The 17,868-nt window shown below is 41.5% G+C and overlaps 1 protein-coding gene across 6 annotated transcripts in view; it reads left to right on the forward strand.

The window, feature by feature from the left end:
• The window catches only part of TMTC1 (transmembrane O-mannosyltransferase targeting cadherins 1), a 214,995-nt gene that overhangs the window by 160,166 nt on the left and 36,961 nt on the right, over positions 1-17,868 (forward strand). For all 6 annotated transcript variants that reach the window (XM_073222795.1, XM_073222798.1, XM_073222800.1 and 3 more), the window contains one exon: positions 3,940-4,083. In XM_073222795.1, the coding sequence (XP_073078896.1) occupies positions 3,940-4,083 (144 nt within the window). The remainder of the gene's footprint in view (positions 1-3,939; positions 4,084-17,868) is intronic.

Below are 17,868 nucleotides of genomic sequence, written 5' to 3' on the forward strand. Positions count from 1 at the left end.
GTGTCTATGAATCTTGAGGTCCATCTTGAGGTTAAAACTTAAAAACAGTAGATTAGCATAAATATAGAATGTATATACATTTTGCACACTGTTCTTGTTTATAAGTAGCTTTCCATAACACTGCTTTTCAGGGATGCTATGATTATTTTGTATGGCAGGTGACAGATTTTTCCAGTGCATACGAATCTCAGTAGCCAACTTTTCCTGAGTATTACCTCATTTAGTCACTGAGAACTAGTTCCTGTAAGATCAGAGTTGAATGGACTGACAATATTAGAAAAAGGAGAAATTATTCTAAATGGAAGCTCTAATTTGCAGCAGTGTATTTATTTGCTGACTGTTGAATGACTCATATTGTTTAGGAAAAAAAAAATTACAGGAACCATCTGACTTCTTAACAGTTAAGAACCACAACTGCTTCTGAAGATACTTCTTTCTGTTTTTTAATAATCTGTGACTTAATTTCTCCCAGCCTCCCTTTGCTGAACTGCAGAATAATGCAATAATTATACTTAAAGAATTAGGTGGGTTAAGTGAGATAATGGACAAGAAATTAGTCTAAAATGTGAAGGGTCACTAATACACCTTGGGTCCTTTGGTTTCTGCCTTCTGTGTACTTAGGTGAGTGTTCCCTGCCAGGGGCGATGTCTCGTAAACATGTTGCTGATGTTGATTCTCAGAGATAAGGTGACAGAGATAAGGGAATTGAGGGCAATAATAATGTCCTTAACTGCCTACTGGATGAACTCTGCTAAAGGAAACTCCACTGGAGAAAAATGAAGAACCCCTTGCGTGTTCAAATGGATGTGTGTTTATCAAGAATGTATATAACTGGATATTTGAAGAAAACCTCTCCAGCTCCTAGAACTGTATCTCTATACTTAGATTTCTTTTGTAAAGAGAAAAATTAGAGCTCCTTATACCCCAGAACTATTTCACAATAGAACACATTCTCTCTATAATAAATTTTAAGATATTTACCTCACTGAAGTAAAAATGATGCTAACAAGAAAGAAATGGCAATAAAACCCCTATAAACAATACAATGTTCAGTAAGAGCTGTGAGAAAGAAAATCCAATGGCTGTTCACGCTGACCTTAAAAATGTAGACCTGAAGATCGCCCTTCTGCTCTGCTCTAATTCAGTGAACCTTTCACTGAGGTTTTCTAGATGGGAGAAGGAATAATCACTAACAGAACTTTTATAAAACGTACCTGGAGAAGGCAGAGTCCAGATGGACTTAGGTTATTCTGACAGTTGACATAGCAACATAGACAACTCTTAAATCATTCATTTTTCCTGTAGAAAATTCCCTTCCTGGAGACCTCAGGATTCAATTAGACCCAAGCTACTTCAAATACAAGTTTATTTTAAAAGTCAACATGCAAAATATGTTTTGTCCCTGCATAGATCTTCTGTAAACAAGAGTATATGTCTTAAGAAAAGATCTACATCTATATAAAAATCAAAATCAAAAGTGATTCTATTTTCTGATCTGGTTGTTGAAAAATCCTCTTCATGAAATTCAGCTTTATTTCGTAAGTAACGAATGCAATGCTTGCCTGTGATTAGTGAACCTAAGCAGATACCCAGCAAAGAGGATATTGCTAGCAGACCCTTCCTATTACAGGAATAAACAATATCACACATTTTTGCAAGTGGAGAGGTGTGAGTGGAAAAAGATTAAGTGAAGCATGTAAATGCCAGCAGCCTGTTCCCCCGGGGGGTTGGACTGGGCGCAGGGCCTTTTCCTGGCGCTGGCTGGCAGCGAGTCCCTGTTCTTAGTTCCACGGTTCTTGGAGCCCCGGGGCCTTCTAGAAGCCCTTTACCTCACTCTGCTTATATTTGTTTCTCTTTGCTTCCCTTCTCACTGCTTGCTTCTGTGTTTGAGTTAAGTGTGGACTTACATCCTGTTTCTGATTAGAAAAAAGAAAAGAGACAGACATTTTTGTAGTCAGTGAACTTTGCAAGTACCCAACCGTTCCTCTGAATAACTGCGATCGGAGTGACTAGGAAGTCCAGGAAGGTGAGCTGAGAACCAGCTGCTGGCGGGTGCAGACGGGCGCTGGGAGAGGCGGAATTTAGACTCCCCTTCCCCATAGTTAGTGCTTTTACCGCAGGCATTTATTTCATGGGCCCCAAAGCCTAAGAAAATAAGGAAAAGATCAACGTTTAGGAAATCACCTCTTCTGAGAAAGCACATGTCCCTGGCATGATGGCTACAACTGCTTGTCATCAGGGAGATGATGAGAATTGCTCTCACCATGTTTACTGGACAGCTCCTAAATCTTTGGGAAGTCAGAGAGCTTTCCCCAACATCCAAAAAGAAAGTTTCTCTAGGGAATTTGAGTTCTGAGTCCAGGCCATACTGGGCTCTCTGTAACCACTTCCAGGGTGACTGTTGGACGCAAGCTTCCCGGGCTTGTAGTGAGTGGGCAGGAACGAGGGCATTTGGCCTCTCCGCATAGCTCTGGTATCCTCGTGGCAGTTCGGAGGGAGAGCCCAGGACTTGCTGGCCCTCAGGATTGCGAGGTAGGTTGTTAGGGGGACTGGTACCAGGGACCCTCAAGTTGCCTTTGCTAATTAAAGGTGGCCAGAAAGATGCATGCCACAGCTCACATGCTGCGTGAGAGAAACTCCTGTCTCTCCCAACAGTCTCCATAGCCATTATGAGTAATCAGGGCTCTTCAGCTTCGGGGTGTAACACTGAGCTGAACCGATGCTATTCCTTGTCCGCCGAAAGGAGCGTTACTCAGAATGTCTCCCTGGAAATAGTAGTGCTGAGGTCTGTTCATAGCTGAGAGTAGGGAAGGGAGGGTTACGTGGTCACATAAACTTAGCAAGACTTAAAAACAAGCAAACTATGCAACTTATCTTTTTTGGCCTTTTAATAGCAACCTCTTCTGTCCCCAAATTAAACTGATCTTAGAGGGTACGGAACAGAGTGGGAGGAAGCAAACACGGCATTTGATTGTCAAGAGACTTCACAAGTACAGATCCTGTTTTTATTACTTGGCCATCATTCTATGTTAAAAGCCAGCCTCACAGACTTACTGAAAGTACTCTGGATGACAGAGGTGGAGCAGAGCTCCTCAGACAGCTAAATATGTCTGCGCTACCTACAGCAGAAACGACTAAACTGCGTGACCATGCTGATCTGCCTTCATTATAGTTTTGAGTTAAGGAAGTAAATTGATTCCCTTCCTTCCTTCATCAGCATAAATTTGGTTTGCTGATGGATTCCCAATCCTCCTTTGCCTTGGCCTTTGAACATAGGAATTCTATGCTCCCTTCATTGTGTAATTAGTTTTTTATTTTTAAGTGTTTGTCAAGTTTTTCTTTCTGAGAACTATAAGGCCAGGTGGTACCAAATTATAGTAGGAGGCAAAGGAGATAAAATAGGGAACCCATCTGGGGTATAAAGCTTATTTTTATGGGAAAAGGTTGTATACGTGTCATCATTCCTCAATAATGATAGTTTTACTGATCTTCCAATCCAAATATGTTTATGAAGATCCCTCATCCAAGGGATTTCCAGGATCTTGTGTAAATAGTGGGCACTGTATAGGCGGCCGGTCAGCAGCCCCACCAGACCAGAAACTCACCACGGAGGCAGTGAGGATTTTCCCTCAAAGGAAGTTGAAAGTCACAGTAGGTTCTAAGAGACTAAAATTTCCTTAACCTGAGTAGATTTGCATATTATTTATTTTTGCATTATTAGGGGGCAGTTTACTTATACCACTGTCAAATATGTGCTTCTCTGCCATATTTATATGCCAAAGAGTTCACCACTAAGATTTGACATAGACATTCCATTAAAATGAATTCAGTGTTTTCTTTGGTTGCATCATATCTGGGGAGGTGGAGGGGACAGCAAGCACATTGCGCCTAACTTAGAAGTTTTTGAGCAATCATCACTTAATATTTCTAATTTTTCAGGCTCTATCCACGCCATGCCAGTGCCCTGAACAACCTGGGAACACTGACAAAAGACACAGCCGAGGCAAAGATGTACTACCAAAGGGCTCTCCAGCTAAATCCACAGCACAACCGGGCCCTTTTCAATCTCGGGAATCTCCTTAAGTAAGTAGAACGTGTACCACTGATCAGGTGGCTGTGTCATTTCAGGAAATCCTTTCCTTCTCGACACTCATTTGGCCACGTTGTTGTCTCCTCTTTCAAGTTTTCAAGCTTTGGGAGGATCTTACATCCATCTGAATTAATTCTATCCCTGTCGGTCAAAAAGAGTATTTTCCAGTGTGTCTCCCTAGCAGTATTATTTCTGAGATGGGTTCATAGGATTGTCTGTTGAGGGATAGGAGTAGGGAAGGGTTACGTGGTCAAATGAACTTAGGAGGTACAGTTAGGCAATGAACTGTATTTATTTATTGCAAGAATCTTTAATATGATAAATGCCCTGTGAGTCTTCAAGAAGTCAATATGGGATACAGCATTTCTCCAAGTAGCCTCTTTTTGGTAGAGCATCTCCCAAATATTCCATGAATATACTTTGGGAAAACTGTTGGCTTAGAAAAAGCAGTGTGCTCGACGGGGTAGCCAAATGCACAACCCCACCGTGTGCCTGAGTTGTACTGTTGGTAGGAAATATTCAGGCTTGCGTGGAATCAGTAACAGTAACCTTGGCTCTTAGAACGACCCTCCAGGCAGTGTCACTGGTATTTGCTTTTTTGCTCACTGCCTTACAGGAGGCTAATACTGAACCAGTGACAAGGAGGTACTTTTTGGCATCATGTATTTTTTACTAATACGACTTCTGGGCCTGTTGGTGACGGTACTAGCAATAGTGGGAGCAGTAATAACTGTAGTGAAAATGTTGATAATTATAGAATCTAACTTTTAAACTTGAAAAAAAAAGCAGGCTGACAGAAATAGAAACGAAAGGTGAAAATGTTTGGAATCAGACTGTAGTGATGTGTTTGTGCTGTTGTCATGCGGACAATCCACACACTTACCGACATGCCTCTCAGCTTCTAGAGAGCATATCTGAGACCTTTAAGGCTTTGTTCTTTCATCCTCTTCCTAACAGGTTGTCTTGATTGCCTCCGTCACTTAGCATGATGCATCTTTTTCACCTTCTTGTCAACTCCTTGAATTTTACATGTATATTCAGATGGTAGATATTAGTCTATTTTCCTCTTGTGAGTGTTAATTCATGCTTTTATCTAATCCCATTTGAACTGAAGCATTAGAGTGAATTAATCACAGAACAATCTCTAACATCATATGAAGTGATGGGTGCCTTCCTGAGTCTGAAGTTTTATGTTTAGGAGTGGCTTTAATCCATATACCGGAACACCAGATCAAGGGAAGACTACACAAAAATAAATAAATGCAAGGAAAGTCCAATTGAAATGAAAGAAATCAAAGTATAAATCAGCAAAAACTAAATAAGCTTAATATCTCAAAGTAGAGAATTCATTGTTAAAGTTTGATACAAATATGAGAATGATCAGAGACGATTAAAAATGAAGTATACACTATGACAGAAAAGCAATTTTTGTACTAGTAAACTCCCTTTAACAATTTTAACAAGAGATGTGGGGAAATTGAGTCCTAATTACTATAGATAACTAGTTGTAGGTCAATAGCATGCTTTTACTATAATATTTTTTTGAGCTCTTATTTCTGTATGTGGAGCTCTGAGGACTCCTCTTTTAAAATTATTGTTACATTTGTGTATGTCCTAACTTACTTACAGCCTAAAAAACTTAATGGCTAGATAAAATCCTGTTGATGTCTCTTGAGGTATCTAGATTATAGAGACTGATTTCAAAAACCATATAGGAGAGTATTTTTTCCAAAGAAGCCAGCTTTAATGGCCTGGATGCAAAATGACAGCTGTTAGGAATGATGTCCTGCAGCTATGATTATCATATTGTGCTGAATGTGACTATACGTGAAAACGAAGGCAGAGATTCTTGTAAATTTCATCTTGCCAAGACCCGAACAGAAGATATACACTCTGCCCTTCCTTTTCCAATTCACATGTTATTGCCACCATCTATTATCTTGAACTAGTAAATGTGAGTCAAAAATACAAGGAAATATATTTTGGCAGTGGTTACTTTTCACGGTAGGAGGGACACCTAGATAACGAACAGGATTTTTTTTCGCTCTCTTTCAGTACGATCAGCTCGATGGTTATCCAAACCAGGACAATGCTTTGCATCAGTGTAACACAGTAGTTTTCTGAGTATTTTTTGTTTTTAATGAAGCCCTCCCAATGACTGTCTGTAAAGTAAAAAGGGAAGAAGAGGAGGTCACCAAGATCCTGAGAAGTAAGGTGCCTTGGACAGAGGTCACCTTCTTTCCCACCTGCTCCTTCGCTTTGCCCCACAGAGCCAAGTGGCTGTATCTGTGTGGAGTATTCCTAGAGTCCAGTAGGATAAAACCATAATAATAGGTGACATTTATGTAATTTTTCACAGTTTCCAGGTGTTTTTTAGATCCATTACTTAATGCAATCTTTAAACCAATCTACTGTGAGAATCATGGCCGTCCTTATGTCCATCTTACAGTGAGGGAGCCGAGGTGAGATTTCCTGGGACCTGGGTCTGGGCTCTGGCAGATCCCGGACTGAGTCCCTGCCTGTGGACTCCTGTCCCATTTGTTTTCCGTTTCCCATGCTGCCCAGCAAGCTTGCCAATCCCCAGATTACTTAATGTTTAGCTACTTAATGGCATGTGACTGCCTCTTGGGAGAAAGGCCCTTCCTGTTTGCCCGAAGGAAACAGTGAAGTGTGTTTGCGTTGTACCTTGCATTGGCAGAGAGAGGCGGCCTGCGAACAGCAGAGCTAGTCCCTTCGGATAACTTGCATTTTACATCTGCTTTCCTTAATGTAGTTCTGCTACCCGGTACCAGTGGATCAGAGGCAGGAAGAGGGTAAGAATATTTTACGTTTGGTTTGATTTGATCCATTTTACTCTTTAAGATTTGCACCCTACCTAGTACTTACGAGGCAGTTAACTTTTAATGGTACCCTTTTTTGTAAACTAGAACTTAATGCCCATTCTAAGGACCCAACTTATCTCTTTAGATATAAGCAGTTTAGATTTGATCATCTCTGAGAGGAAGGCCCTAGTCATTGTCCCTATTTTATAAATGAAGAAACTAGGATTTGGAAAACTACTGTGCCAAATCCCTTTCTGAGGAAGTAGAAGCCGTGGGAATTAAACCTACGAGTGTCCAAGTGTACCTGCCCATAATCCCAACACTTGACTGCCTCCTCGTGACTCAACCCTCCAAACAGGACACACCCTTGACCCACACCAACAGAACCATACTGAGCACCAGAATCTGTAACTGGAAATTTTCAGGTGGTCGCATTTCAAAACATTTTTTAAGAAGTTAATTTTAATAATTATTTTACTTAGCCCCAATCTATCCAAAATATTATCATTCTAACATGTAATTAACATTAAAGTTAATTTTTAAATTGAACATCTAAAAATGTCATCGAGTTAGTTGTGCATTCTTTTTTTATGATCTTTAAAGTCCACCATGCTTTATGCTTACAGCACATCTCAGACCTGTCATATTTCAGGTGTTCAGTAGCCATATGTGGTGAGTGGCTACTATATTGGACAACACAGATCTTTATTAATGACCTTGGCTTTGAGAGAAATGTGAGTCTGTGTCTAGAATAAGAAGCTCTAAATAAGATGTGATTCTGTCAAAGCATCCCAGAAATCTTCCGGCACTGTGGACACATTCCATTTGAATTCTTGGCATTACGTGGTCATAGTGGTAGACTTCACTGGGTGTTATCCAAATATCTTTGGCCTCTTTCATGACCATTTCACTGGACGTTGAAGTGATTTGATTATGATTCTGTGTAGCACATTTATAGTGTGACAGATTGTTAAGAACAGCTTTCCATGCCAGCATTCTTAATTTATATTAATTGTGGTTGACTTTGCTTGGAACCTAAAATATAGAAGAAAATAGGCAAGATTAGCATGAGCTTTTTATGGCTGCAAGGAGCCCTAATGGCTCAAGAGACTGTGACTGAGACTTCAATTCAGGGCACAGGAAAATATTCCTTGACTGCGGGATAGAGTTGCTGGTGTCTGTTTCTCAAACAGGATGCAAAGAACCCCTGAAAGAATTTTGTCATACCTCCTTCACCACCCAAACTGCCTGCCACTCACATGATAGGATGTGGGTGTTATATGAGTGTTAAAATAAATCTTATAATCTAAACTCAGAAGAAAACAAAATAGAATGTCTAGTAATTGAACTAGGTAGAAGATGAACTTGGTAACAGCATACATTTGATTTTCTTTAGTCCGATCCTTTAGTAAGTTGAACTTCTAAAGAATGAAAGGACAAAGAAAGAAGGGTAGCATTCACTTTGAAATATATTTAAATGTTCGGTATAAATTTCCTTGTAGCTTTGGCACAAGCCACACACTTTTTATTTCATGAAAAAGAAATTGGTTGATTTATGATAGGAGCTCTCTCCTTCTTTACTTGTTAACTGAAGCCCCACAGAATCCAAAATGCCATCCCACTGGGTAAAGAAAACCTCTTTATGCCTCTTTGCACCACACTAGGGTGTCAACTTCGGGTGGGCAAGTTTGGCATCCTCCTCTCGGAGTGAAATTCCCCTCCTTCCCCCTCCCCCTGGGGTGACCTATTAATACCCAGTTAGCTCCAACCCCACTCATTGAGTCTCAACCCCATTACAGTCCCCCAGCCCTTCACCTTGTGTCAGTCTCCCAGCTCCTCTGCCACCTCTACTCCAGGGCCCTCCAGTCCTGCTCTGTGTGAGGCACTCACCAAATGGCCGTGCCCTGGGCTTTCTATCTATGCACACCTTTTCACTCCCTGGTACCTGGACTCTAGAATGTTCCTCTTTAACCTTAACCACTTCCCTGTTCGCGCCCTTCCTGGCCCTCCTCTCTCATTCCTGCTGCCCCTTTGATGGGGTCATGAGTATGGCTTGCCACCTCGTAGCTCTTCTCTGTGCTTGGTTGTATCCCTTTAGACCTTTTTTGTTTTTTTTTTTAGGATTATAGGTAGCTTTTTTTTTTTTTTTTTTTTTTACATGGTGAACAGTACAAGGGCAGTCATCACAGAAACTTTCGGTTTTGATCATGCAATATGACCTATAAACAATCAGGTCAAATATGAATATTCGTTTGATTTTTGTGCTTGATCTATATGTTGATCCCACATTTCTCCTACTATTATTATTATTTTTATTTTTAATAAAATGCTGAAGTGGTAGGTAGATGCAAGATAAGGGTAGAAAACATAGTTTAGTGCTGTAAGAAGGCAAATATAGATGATCAGATGATCAGGTGTGTGCCTATGGACTAAGTATTAATCCAGGCTAGACAAGGGCATCAAGACATCCACGGATGCAGAAGATTTCTCTCAAAGCAGGGGGGGTTAGGTTCTGAGCCTCACCTCTGTTGATCCCCAAATTCTCACCTGATGGCCCCCCTGCGACTGTGCCTGTCTTAGGTTGTTCCTCCCTTGAGGAATCTTACCCGTCTCTGGCTAACCAGTCATCTTCCGGGGCCATACAGGGAAATGTAAAGTTGGTAAGTGAGAGAGAAGCCATATTGTTTGCAAAGGTTAGCTTTTTACTTCTTTGCAGATTTATGCCCTGTGGCTTCTATGCCCAGCACTTGTCTCGAGGTATCTTTACCACCTGGAGGAATTATGATACTCGGTAAATTCGATATGAGGCACGAATTCTATTTAAGGGCTGTAATTAGGAAGGAAGAAGAAAAGCTATAGATGTAGCATACGAAGGAAGCTTGGGAGGATTGATTATTTCTTTGACATATCTTCTTGTATAGTACCTTAAGTATGTATAGGTTTTAAACTACTAACTCATTTGCACGCATATATTAACATAATAGGAATACGGTGACATAAACAAAGCAAATCTATAATTACCATCCATCTCCAGTGAAGCCAAGAAAACCATTTAGGCACCCTAGGCATTTGTGAAAATTTATCTATGATATGATGGATATTGTCCAACTGTACTTGAACCATCAGACAAATTAAAGCAGCCCATTTCTGGGATCTGTTCACATCCCATATGTTCTTTTAACCATAGATAGTCTATAGTCATGAGATTTTGGAGCGCTACAACTTGCACCCCTCCCAACTCCTGGTTGAGTTCCAACAGTACAGATCCGGTCAAATTCGTTGTCTCACTGTATGCACATGCCAGCCTAGACATCTCCCTCCTCATTCTTATGGCAAGTCCAGGAGATGGTGGGCTGGATGCAGCCACAACTGCAGCATCGTCTGGATCCCTGTGGAGGCTTTTTGATGATCATCCCCCGGCACAAGTCCTCCAGAGAGTGCTGATGCCGGAAGCTCCTCCTCATATCGTATCTTAGTTCATTTTCTGGGTAGCCAAGCTAGGCCTTGATCTCCTGCATAGAAACAAACAGACCCTTTGCCCACACTTTGACATGCCCTCTATACCACTGTGCAGAACTCATTGGAGGTCAGCACACAGTAACTGCTTTTTTTTTTTTTTTTTTTTAAATTAAGAGAAAGGAATATTATCAGAAAAGAGTACCTCCATAGCTGATCATCTGACACCCTTTAAGTGATCAACATTAAGGATATTTAAAGCATGCATTGATCTTTGATTTACCAATAGTTTTATCCTGTTAAGGAGTAATCCCCCTTTTCCTTCTTTCTTTCTTTCTTTTTTTTTTTTTTTTTTTTTTTTAAATTTTTAATCTACACTTACATGAAGAATACTATGTTTACTATGCTCTCCCCTATATCAGGTCCCCCCTAACAACCACATTACGGTTACTGTCCATCAGCTTAGCAAAATGTTGTAGAGTCACTATTTGTCCTCTCTGTGTTGTGCAGCCCACCCTCCCCTTGCTCCCTCCCCCCCATGCATGCTAATCTTAATAACCCCCTTTTTCTTCCCTCCCCTTATCCCTCCCTGCCCACCCATCCTCCCCAGTTCCTTTCCCTTTGGTACCTGTTAGTCCATTTTTAGGTTCTGTAATTCCACTGCTGTTTTGTTCCTTCAGTTTTTCCTTTGTTCCTATACTCCTCAGATGAGTGACATCATTTGGTATTTCTCTTTCTCCGCTTGGCTTATTTCACTGAGCATAATACTCTCCAGCTCCATCCATGTTGCTGCAAATGGTTGGATTTTTCCACTTCTTATGGCTGAGTAGTATTCCATTGTGTATATGTACCACATCTTCTTTATCCATTCATCTACCGATGGACATTTAGGTTGCTTCCAATTCTTGGCTATTGTAAATAGTGCTGCGATAAACATAGGGGTGCATCTGTCTTTCTCAAACTTGATTGCTGCGTTCTTAGGGTAAATTCCTAGGAGTGGGATTCCTGGGTCAAAAGGTAGGTCTGTTTTGAGCATTTTGATGAACCTCCAAACTGCTTTCCACAATGGTTGAACTAATTTACATTCCCACCAGCAGTGTAGGAGGGTTCCCCTTTCTCCACAGCCTCGCCAACATTTGTTGTTGTTTGTCTTTTGGGTGGCAGCTATCCTTACTGGTGTGAGGTGATACCTCATTGTAGTTTTAATTTGCATTTCTCTGATAATTAGCGATGTGGAGCATCTTTTCATGTGTCTCTTGGCCATCTGTATTTCTTTTTTGGAGAACTGTCTGTTCAGTTCCTCTGCCCATTTTTTAATTGGGTTATTTGTTTTTTGTTTGTTGAGGCGTGTGAGCTCTTTATATATTCTGGACGTCAAGCCTTTATCGGATCTGTCATTTTCAAATATATTCTCCCATACTGTAGGGTTCCTTTTTGTTCTATTGATGGTGTCTTTCGCTGTACAGAAGCTTTTCAGCTTAATGTAGTCCCACTTGCTCATTTTTGCTGTTGTTTTCCTTGCCCGGGGAGATATGTTCAAGAAGAGATCACTCATGTTTATGTCTAAGAGGTTTTTGCCTATGTTTTTTTCCAAGAGTTTAATGGTTTCATGCCTTACATTCAGGTCTTTGATCCATTTTGAGTTTACCTTTGTATATGGGGTTAGACAATGGTCCAGTTTCATTCTCCTACATGTAGCTGTCCAGTTTTGCCAGCACCATCTGTTGAAGAGACTGTCATTTTGCCATTGTATGTCCATGGCTCCTTTATCAAATATTAATTGACCATATATGTTTGGGTTAATTTCTGGGGTCTCTAATCTGTTCCACTGGTCTGTGGCTCTGTTCTTGTGCCAGTACCAAATTGTCTTGATTACAATGGCTTTGTAGTAGAGCTTGAAGTTGGGGAGTGAGATCCCCCCTACTTTATTCTTCTTTTTCAGGATTGCTTTGGCTATTCGGGGTCTTTGGTGTTTCCATATGAATTTTTGAATTATTTGTTCCGATTCATTGAAGAATGTTGCTGGTAATTTGAGAGGGATTGCATCAAATCTGTATATTGCTTTGGGCAGGATGGCCATTTTGACGATATTAATTCTTCCTAGCCATGAGCATGGGATGAGTTTCCATTTATTAGTGTCCCCTTTAATTTCTCTTAAGAGTGACTTGTAGTTTTCAGAGTATAAGTCTTTCACTTCCTTGGTTAGGTTTATTCCTAGGTATTTTATTCTTTTTGATGCAATGGTGAATGGAATTGTTTTCCTGATTTCTCTTTCTATTGGTTCATTGTTAGTGTACAGGAAAGCTACAGATTTCTGTGTGTTAATTTTGTATCCTGCAACTTTGCTGTATTCCGATATCAGTTCTAGTAGTTTTGGAGTGGAGTCTTTAGGGTTTTTTATGTACAGTATCATATCATCTGCAAATAGTGACAGTTTAACTTCTTCTTTACCAATCTGGATTCCTTGTATTTCTTTGTTTTGTCTGATTGCCGTGGCTAGGACCTCCAGTACTATGTTAAATAACAGTGGGGAGAGTGGGCATCCCTGTCTGGTTCCCGATCTCAGTGGAAATGCTTTCAGCTTCTCGCTGTTCAGTATAATGCTGGCTGTGGGTTTATCATATATGGCCTTTATTATGTTGAGGTACTTGCCCTCTGTTCCCATTTTGCTGAGAGTTTTTATCATGAATGGATGTTGAATTTTGTCAAATGCTTTTTCAGCATCTATGGAGATGATCATGTGGTTTTTGTCTTTCTTTTTGTTGATGTGGTGGATGATGTTGATGGATTTTCGAATGTTGTACCATCCTTGCATCCCTGGGATGAACCCCACTTGGTCATGGTGTATGATCCTTTTGATATACTGTTGAATTCTGTTTGCTAATATTTTATTGAGTATTTTTGCATCTACATTCATCAGGGATATTGGTCTGTAATTTTCTTTTTTGGTGGGGTCTTTTCCTGGTTTTGGTATTAGGGTGATGTTGGCTTCATAGAATGAGTTTGGGAGTATTCCCTCTTCTTCTATTTTGTGGAACACTTTAAGGAGGACGGGTATTATGTCTTCTCTGTGTGTCTGATAAAATTCCGAGGTAAATCCGTCCGGCCCCGGGGTTTTGTTCTTGGGTAGTTTTTTGATTACTGTTTCAATTTCTTTGCTTGTAATTGGTTTGTTTAACTTTTGTGTTTCTTCCTTGGTCAGTCTTGGGAGGTTGTATTTTTCTAGGAAGTTGTCCATTTCTTCTAGGTTTTCCAGCTTGTTGGCATATAGGTTTTCATAGTAGTCTTTAATAATTCTTTGTATTTCTGTGGAGTCTGTGGTGATTTTTCCATTCTCATTTCTGATTATGTTGATTTGTGTTGACTCTCTTTTTCTCTTAATAAGTTGGGCTAGAGGCTTATCTATTTTGTTTATTTTCTCAAAGAACCAGCTCTTGGTTTCGTTGATTTTTGCTATTGTTTTATTCTTCTCAATTTTGTTTATTTCTTCTCTGATCTTTATTATGTCCCTCCTTCTGCTGACTTTAGGCCTCATTTGTTCTTCTTTTTCCAGTTTTAATAATTGTGATGTTAGACTATTCATTTGGGATTGTTCTTCCTTCTTCAAGTGTGCCTGGATTGCTATATACTTTCCTCTTAAGACTGCTTTCGCTGCATCCCACAGAAGTTGGGGCTTAGTGTTGTTGTTGTCATTTGTTTCTATATATTCCTTGATCTCTATTTTGATTTGTTCATTGATCCATTGATTATTTAGTAGCATGTTGTTAAGCCTCCATGTGTTTGTGAGCCTTTTTGTTTTCTTTGTAGAATTTATTTCTACTTTCATACCTTTGTGGTCTGAAAAATTGGTTGGTAGAATTTCAATATTGTGGAATTTACTGAGGCTCTTTTTGTGAGCTAGTATGTGGTCTATTCTGGAGAATGTTCCATGTGCACTTGAGAAGAATGTATATCCTGTTGCTTTTGGATGTAGAGTTCTATAGATGTCTATTAGGTCCATCTGTTCTAGTGTGTTGTTCAGTGCCTGTGTGTCTTTACTTATTTTCTGCCCGGTGGATCTATCCTTTGGGGTGAGTGGTGTGTTGAAGTCTCCTACAATGAATGCATTGCATTCTATTTCCCTCTTTAGTTCTGTTAGTATTTGCTTCACATATGCTGGTGCTCCTGTATTAGGTGCATATATATTTAGAATGGTTATATCCTCTTGTTGGACTGAGCCCTTTATCATTATGTAGTGGCCTTCTTTATCTCTTGTTACTTTCTTTGTTTTGAAGTCTATTTTGTCTGATATTAGTACTGCAACCCCTGCTTTCTTCTCACTGTTGTTTGCCTGAAATATGTTTTTCCATCCCTTGACTTTTAGTCTATGCTTATCTTTGGGTTTAAGGTGAGTTTCTTGTAAGCAGCATATAGATGGGTCTTGCTTTTTTATCCATTCTATTACTCTATGTCTTTTGATTGGTGCATTAAGTCCATTTACATTTAGGGTGACTATTGAAAGATATGTACTTATTGCCATTGCAGGCTTTAGATTCGTGGTTACCAAAGGTTCAAGGATAGCTTCTTTAGTATCTTGCTGCCTAACTTAGCTCGCTTATTGAGCTGTTATATACACTGTCTGGAGAGTCTTTTCTTCTCTCCCTTCTTATTCCTCCTCCTCCCTTCTTCATATGTTGTGTGTTTTGTTCTGTGCTCTTTTTAGGGGTGCTCCCATCTAGAGCAGTCCCTGTAGGATGCCCTGTAGAGGTGGTTTGTGGGAAGCAAATTCCCTCAGCTTTTGCTTGTCTGGGAATTGTTTGATCCCACCATCATATTTAAATGATAGTCGTGCTGGATACAGTATCCTTGGTTCAAGGCCCTTCTGTTTCATTGCATTAAGTATATCATGCCATTCTCTTCTGGCCTGTAGGGTTTCTGTTGAGAAGTCTGATGTTAGCCTGATTGGTTTTCCTTTATAGGTGACCTTTTTCTCTCTAGCTGCCTTTAAAACTCTTTCCTTGTCCTTGATCCTTGCCATTTTAATTATTATGTGTCTTGGTGTTGTCCTCCTTGGATCCTTTCTGTTGGGGGTTCTGTATAATTCCATGGTCTGTTCGATTATTTCCTCCCCCAGTTTGGGGAAGTTTTCAGCAATTATTTCTTCAAAGACACTTTCTATCCCTTTTCCTCTTTCTTCCTCTTCTGGTATCCCTATAATACGAATGTTTTTCCTTTTGTATTGGTCACATATTTCTCTTAGTGTTGTTTCATTCCTGGAGATCCTTTTATCTCTCTCTATGTCAGCTTCTATACGTTCCTGTTCTCTGGCTTCTATTCCTTCAATGGCCTCTTGCATCTTATCCATTCTGCTTATAAATCCTTCCAGGGATTGTTTCACTTCTGTGATCTCTTTCCTGACATCTGTGATCTCCTTCCGGACTTCATCCCACTGCTCTTGCATTTTTCTCTGCATCTCATCCCACTGCTCTTGCATTTTTCTCTGCATCTCATCCCATTGCTCTTGCATTTTTTTCTGCATCTCTGTCAGCATGTTCATGATTTTTATTTTGAATTCTTTTTCAGGAGGACTAGTTAGGTCTGTCTCCTTCTCAGGTGTTGTCTCTGTGATCTTTGTCTGCCTGTAGTTTTGCCTTTTCATGGTGATAGGGATAGTTTGCAGAGCTGGTACAAGTGACCGCTGGAAGAGCTTCCCTTCTTGTTGGTTTGTGGCCTTTTCCTGGGAGAATAGCGACCTCTAGTGGCTTGTGCGGGACAGCTGTGCACAGACAGGGCTTCTACTTCCTGCCCAGTTGCTTTGGGGTTTATCTCCGCTGTTGCTGTGGGCTTGGCCTGGCTGGGGCTGTTCCTCCAAAATGGTGGAGCCCCGTTGGAGGGGGAGCGGCCAGGAGGCTATTTATCTCCGTAAGGGGCCTCTGTGCTCCCTGCTGCCCAGGGGGTTAGAGTGCCCAGAGATCCCCAGATTCCCTGCCTCTGGTCTAAGTGACCTGTCCTGCCCCTTTAAGACTTCCAAAAAGCACTCTCCAAACCAAAACAACAAGCAACAATGAGAGAGGGAACAGAGAGAATGGGAAAAAAAAAAAAAAAAGGAAAAAGCAAGCGATTTTTTTTTTTTTTTTTTTTTTTTTTGTCCTCAGGTGCCGGTCCCAGGCACTCGCTCTCTGGTCCTGCTGCCCTGTCTCCCTAGCACCAGGGTCCCTGTCCTTTCAAGGCTTCCAAAAAGCACCCACCCACCGGTCCCGCAGGGAAGGAACGCTCGATATTCTTTGTCCTCAGGCACTGGTCCCAGACACCTGCTCACCAGTCCCGGCGCCCTGCCTCCCTAGCACCGGGGTCCCTGTCCCTTCAAGGCTTCCAAAAAGCACTCACCAAAAAGAGAGAAAAAAAGGGGAAAAACGCGCGATTTCTTCCGTCCTCAGGTGCCGGTCTCAGGCACCCACCCACCGGTCCCACAGGGAAAAATGCGGGATATTCTTTGTCCTCAGGTGCCGGTCCCAGGCACCCGCTCACCAGTCCCGCCGCCCTGCCTCCCTAGCACCGGGGTCCCTGTCCCTTTTAGGCTTCCAAAAAGCACTCGCCAAAAAGAGAAAAAAAAAAAAAAAAAAGGGGGAAAAACGCGCGACCTCCTCCGTCCTCAGGCACCGGTCTCAGGCACCCGCCCGCCGGTCCCGCAGGGAGAAACGCGGGGTGTTCTTTGTCCTCCAGCGCCGTTCCCAGGCACCTGCTCACCGGTCCCGCCGCCCTGCCTCCCCAGCAACGGGGGCCCGTCCCTCTAAGGCTTCCAAAAAGCGCTCGCCAAAAAAAAAAAAAAAAAAAACCGCTCCGGTTTCTCTCCACCCGCTGGGAGCCGGGGGGAGGGGCGCTCGGGTCCCACCGGGCCGGGGCTTGTATCTTACCCCCTTCGCAAGGCGCTGGTTCCTTGCAGGTGTGGATGTGGTCTGGATGTTGTCCTGTGTCCTGTGGTCTCTATTTTAGGAAGATTTTTCTTTGTTATATTTTCATAGCTCTATGTGTTTTTGGGAGGAGATTTCCACTGCTCTACTCACACCGCCATCCTGGTTCCCCCTTTAGACCTTTTTTTTAAAGTTCTCAGAGCAGGAGCTTTTATTTTTGAAGTGTCGTTGGTATACAATCTTATACTGGTTTCAAGTATGCAACACACAACACAGGGGCTCAACAGTTACCCATAGTATTAAATCCTCACCCGCACTAGTGCGGCTACTATCTCTCAGTATAGGGAGATGTTACAGAATCATTGGCTGTATTCTCCACACTGTACCGCTATCCCCATGACCAGCTTCTATGATGACTGAGAATTTTTTGTGCCCCTTTATCCCCCTCACTCCCCCCCTCCCATCCACTCCAGCTGCCCCCCCCCCCCGTGACCACCGGCCCCTTTTTAGTGCCTCTGAGCCTTTAGACCTCACTGTTGACATACCTTCCATGATGAGCGTCACTCCTCTGTTACTCCCTCATTTCTGCTGACCCTGCTCTTTACTATTA

This window comes from Manis javanica, chromosome 15, assembly GCF_040802235.1.
Source record: "Manis javanica isolate MJ-LG chromosome 15, MJ_LKY, whole genome shotgun sequence".
Classification (NCBI taxonomy): domain Eukaryota; kingdom Metazoa; phylum Chordata; class Mammalia; order Pholidota; family Manidae; genus Manis; species Manis javanica.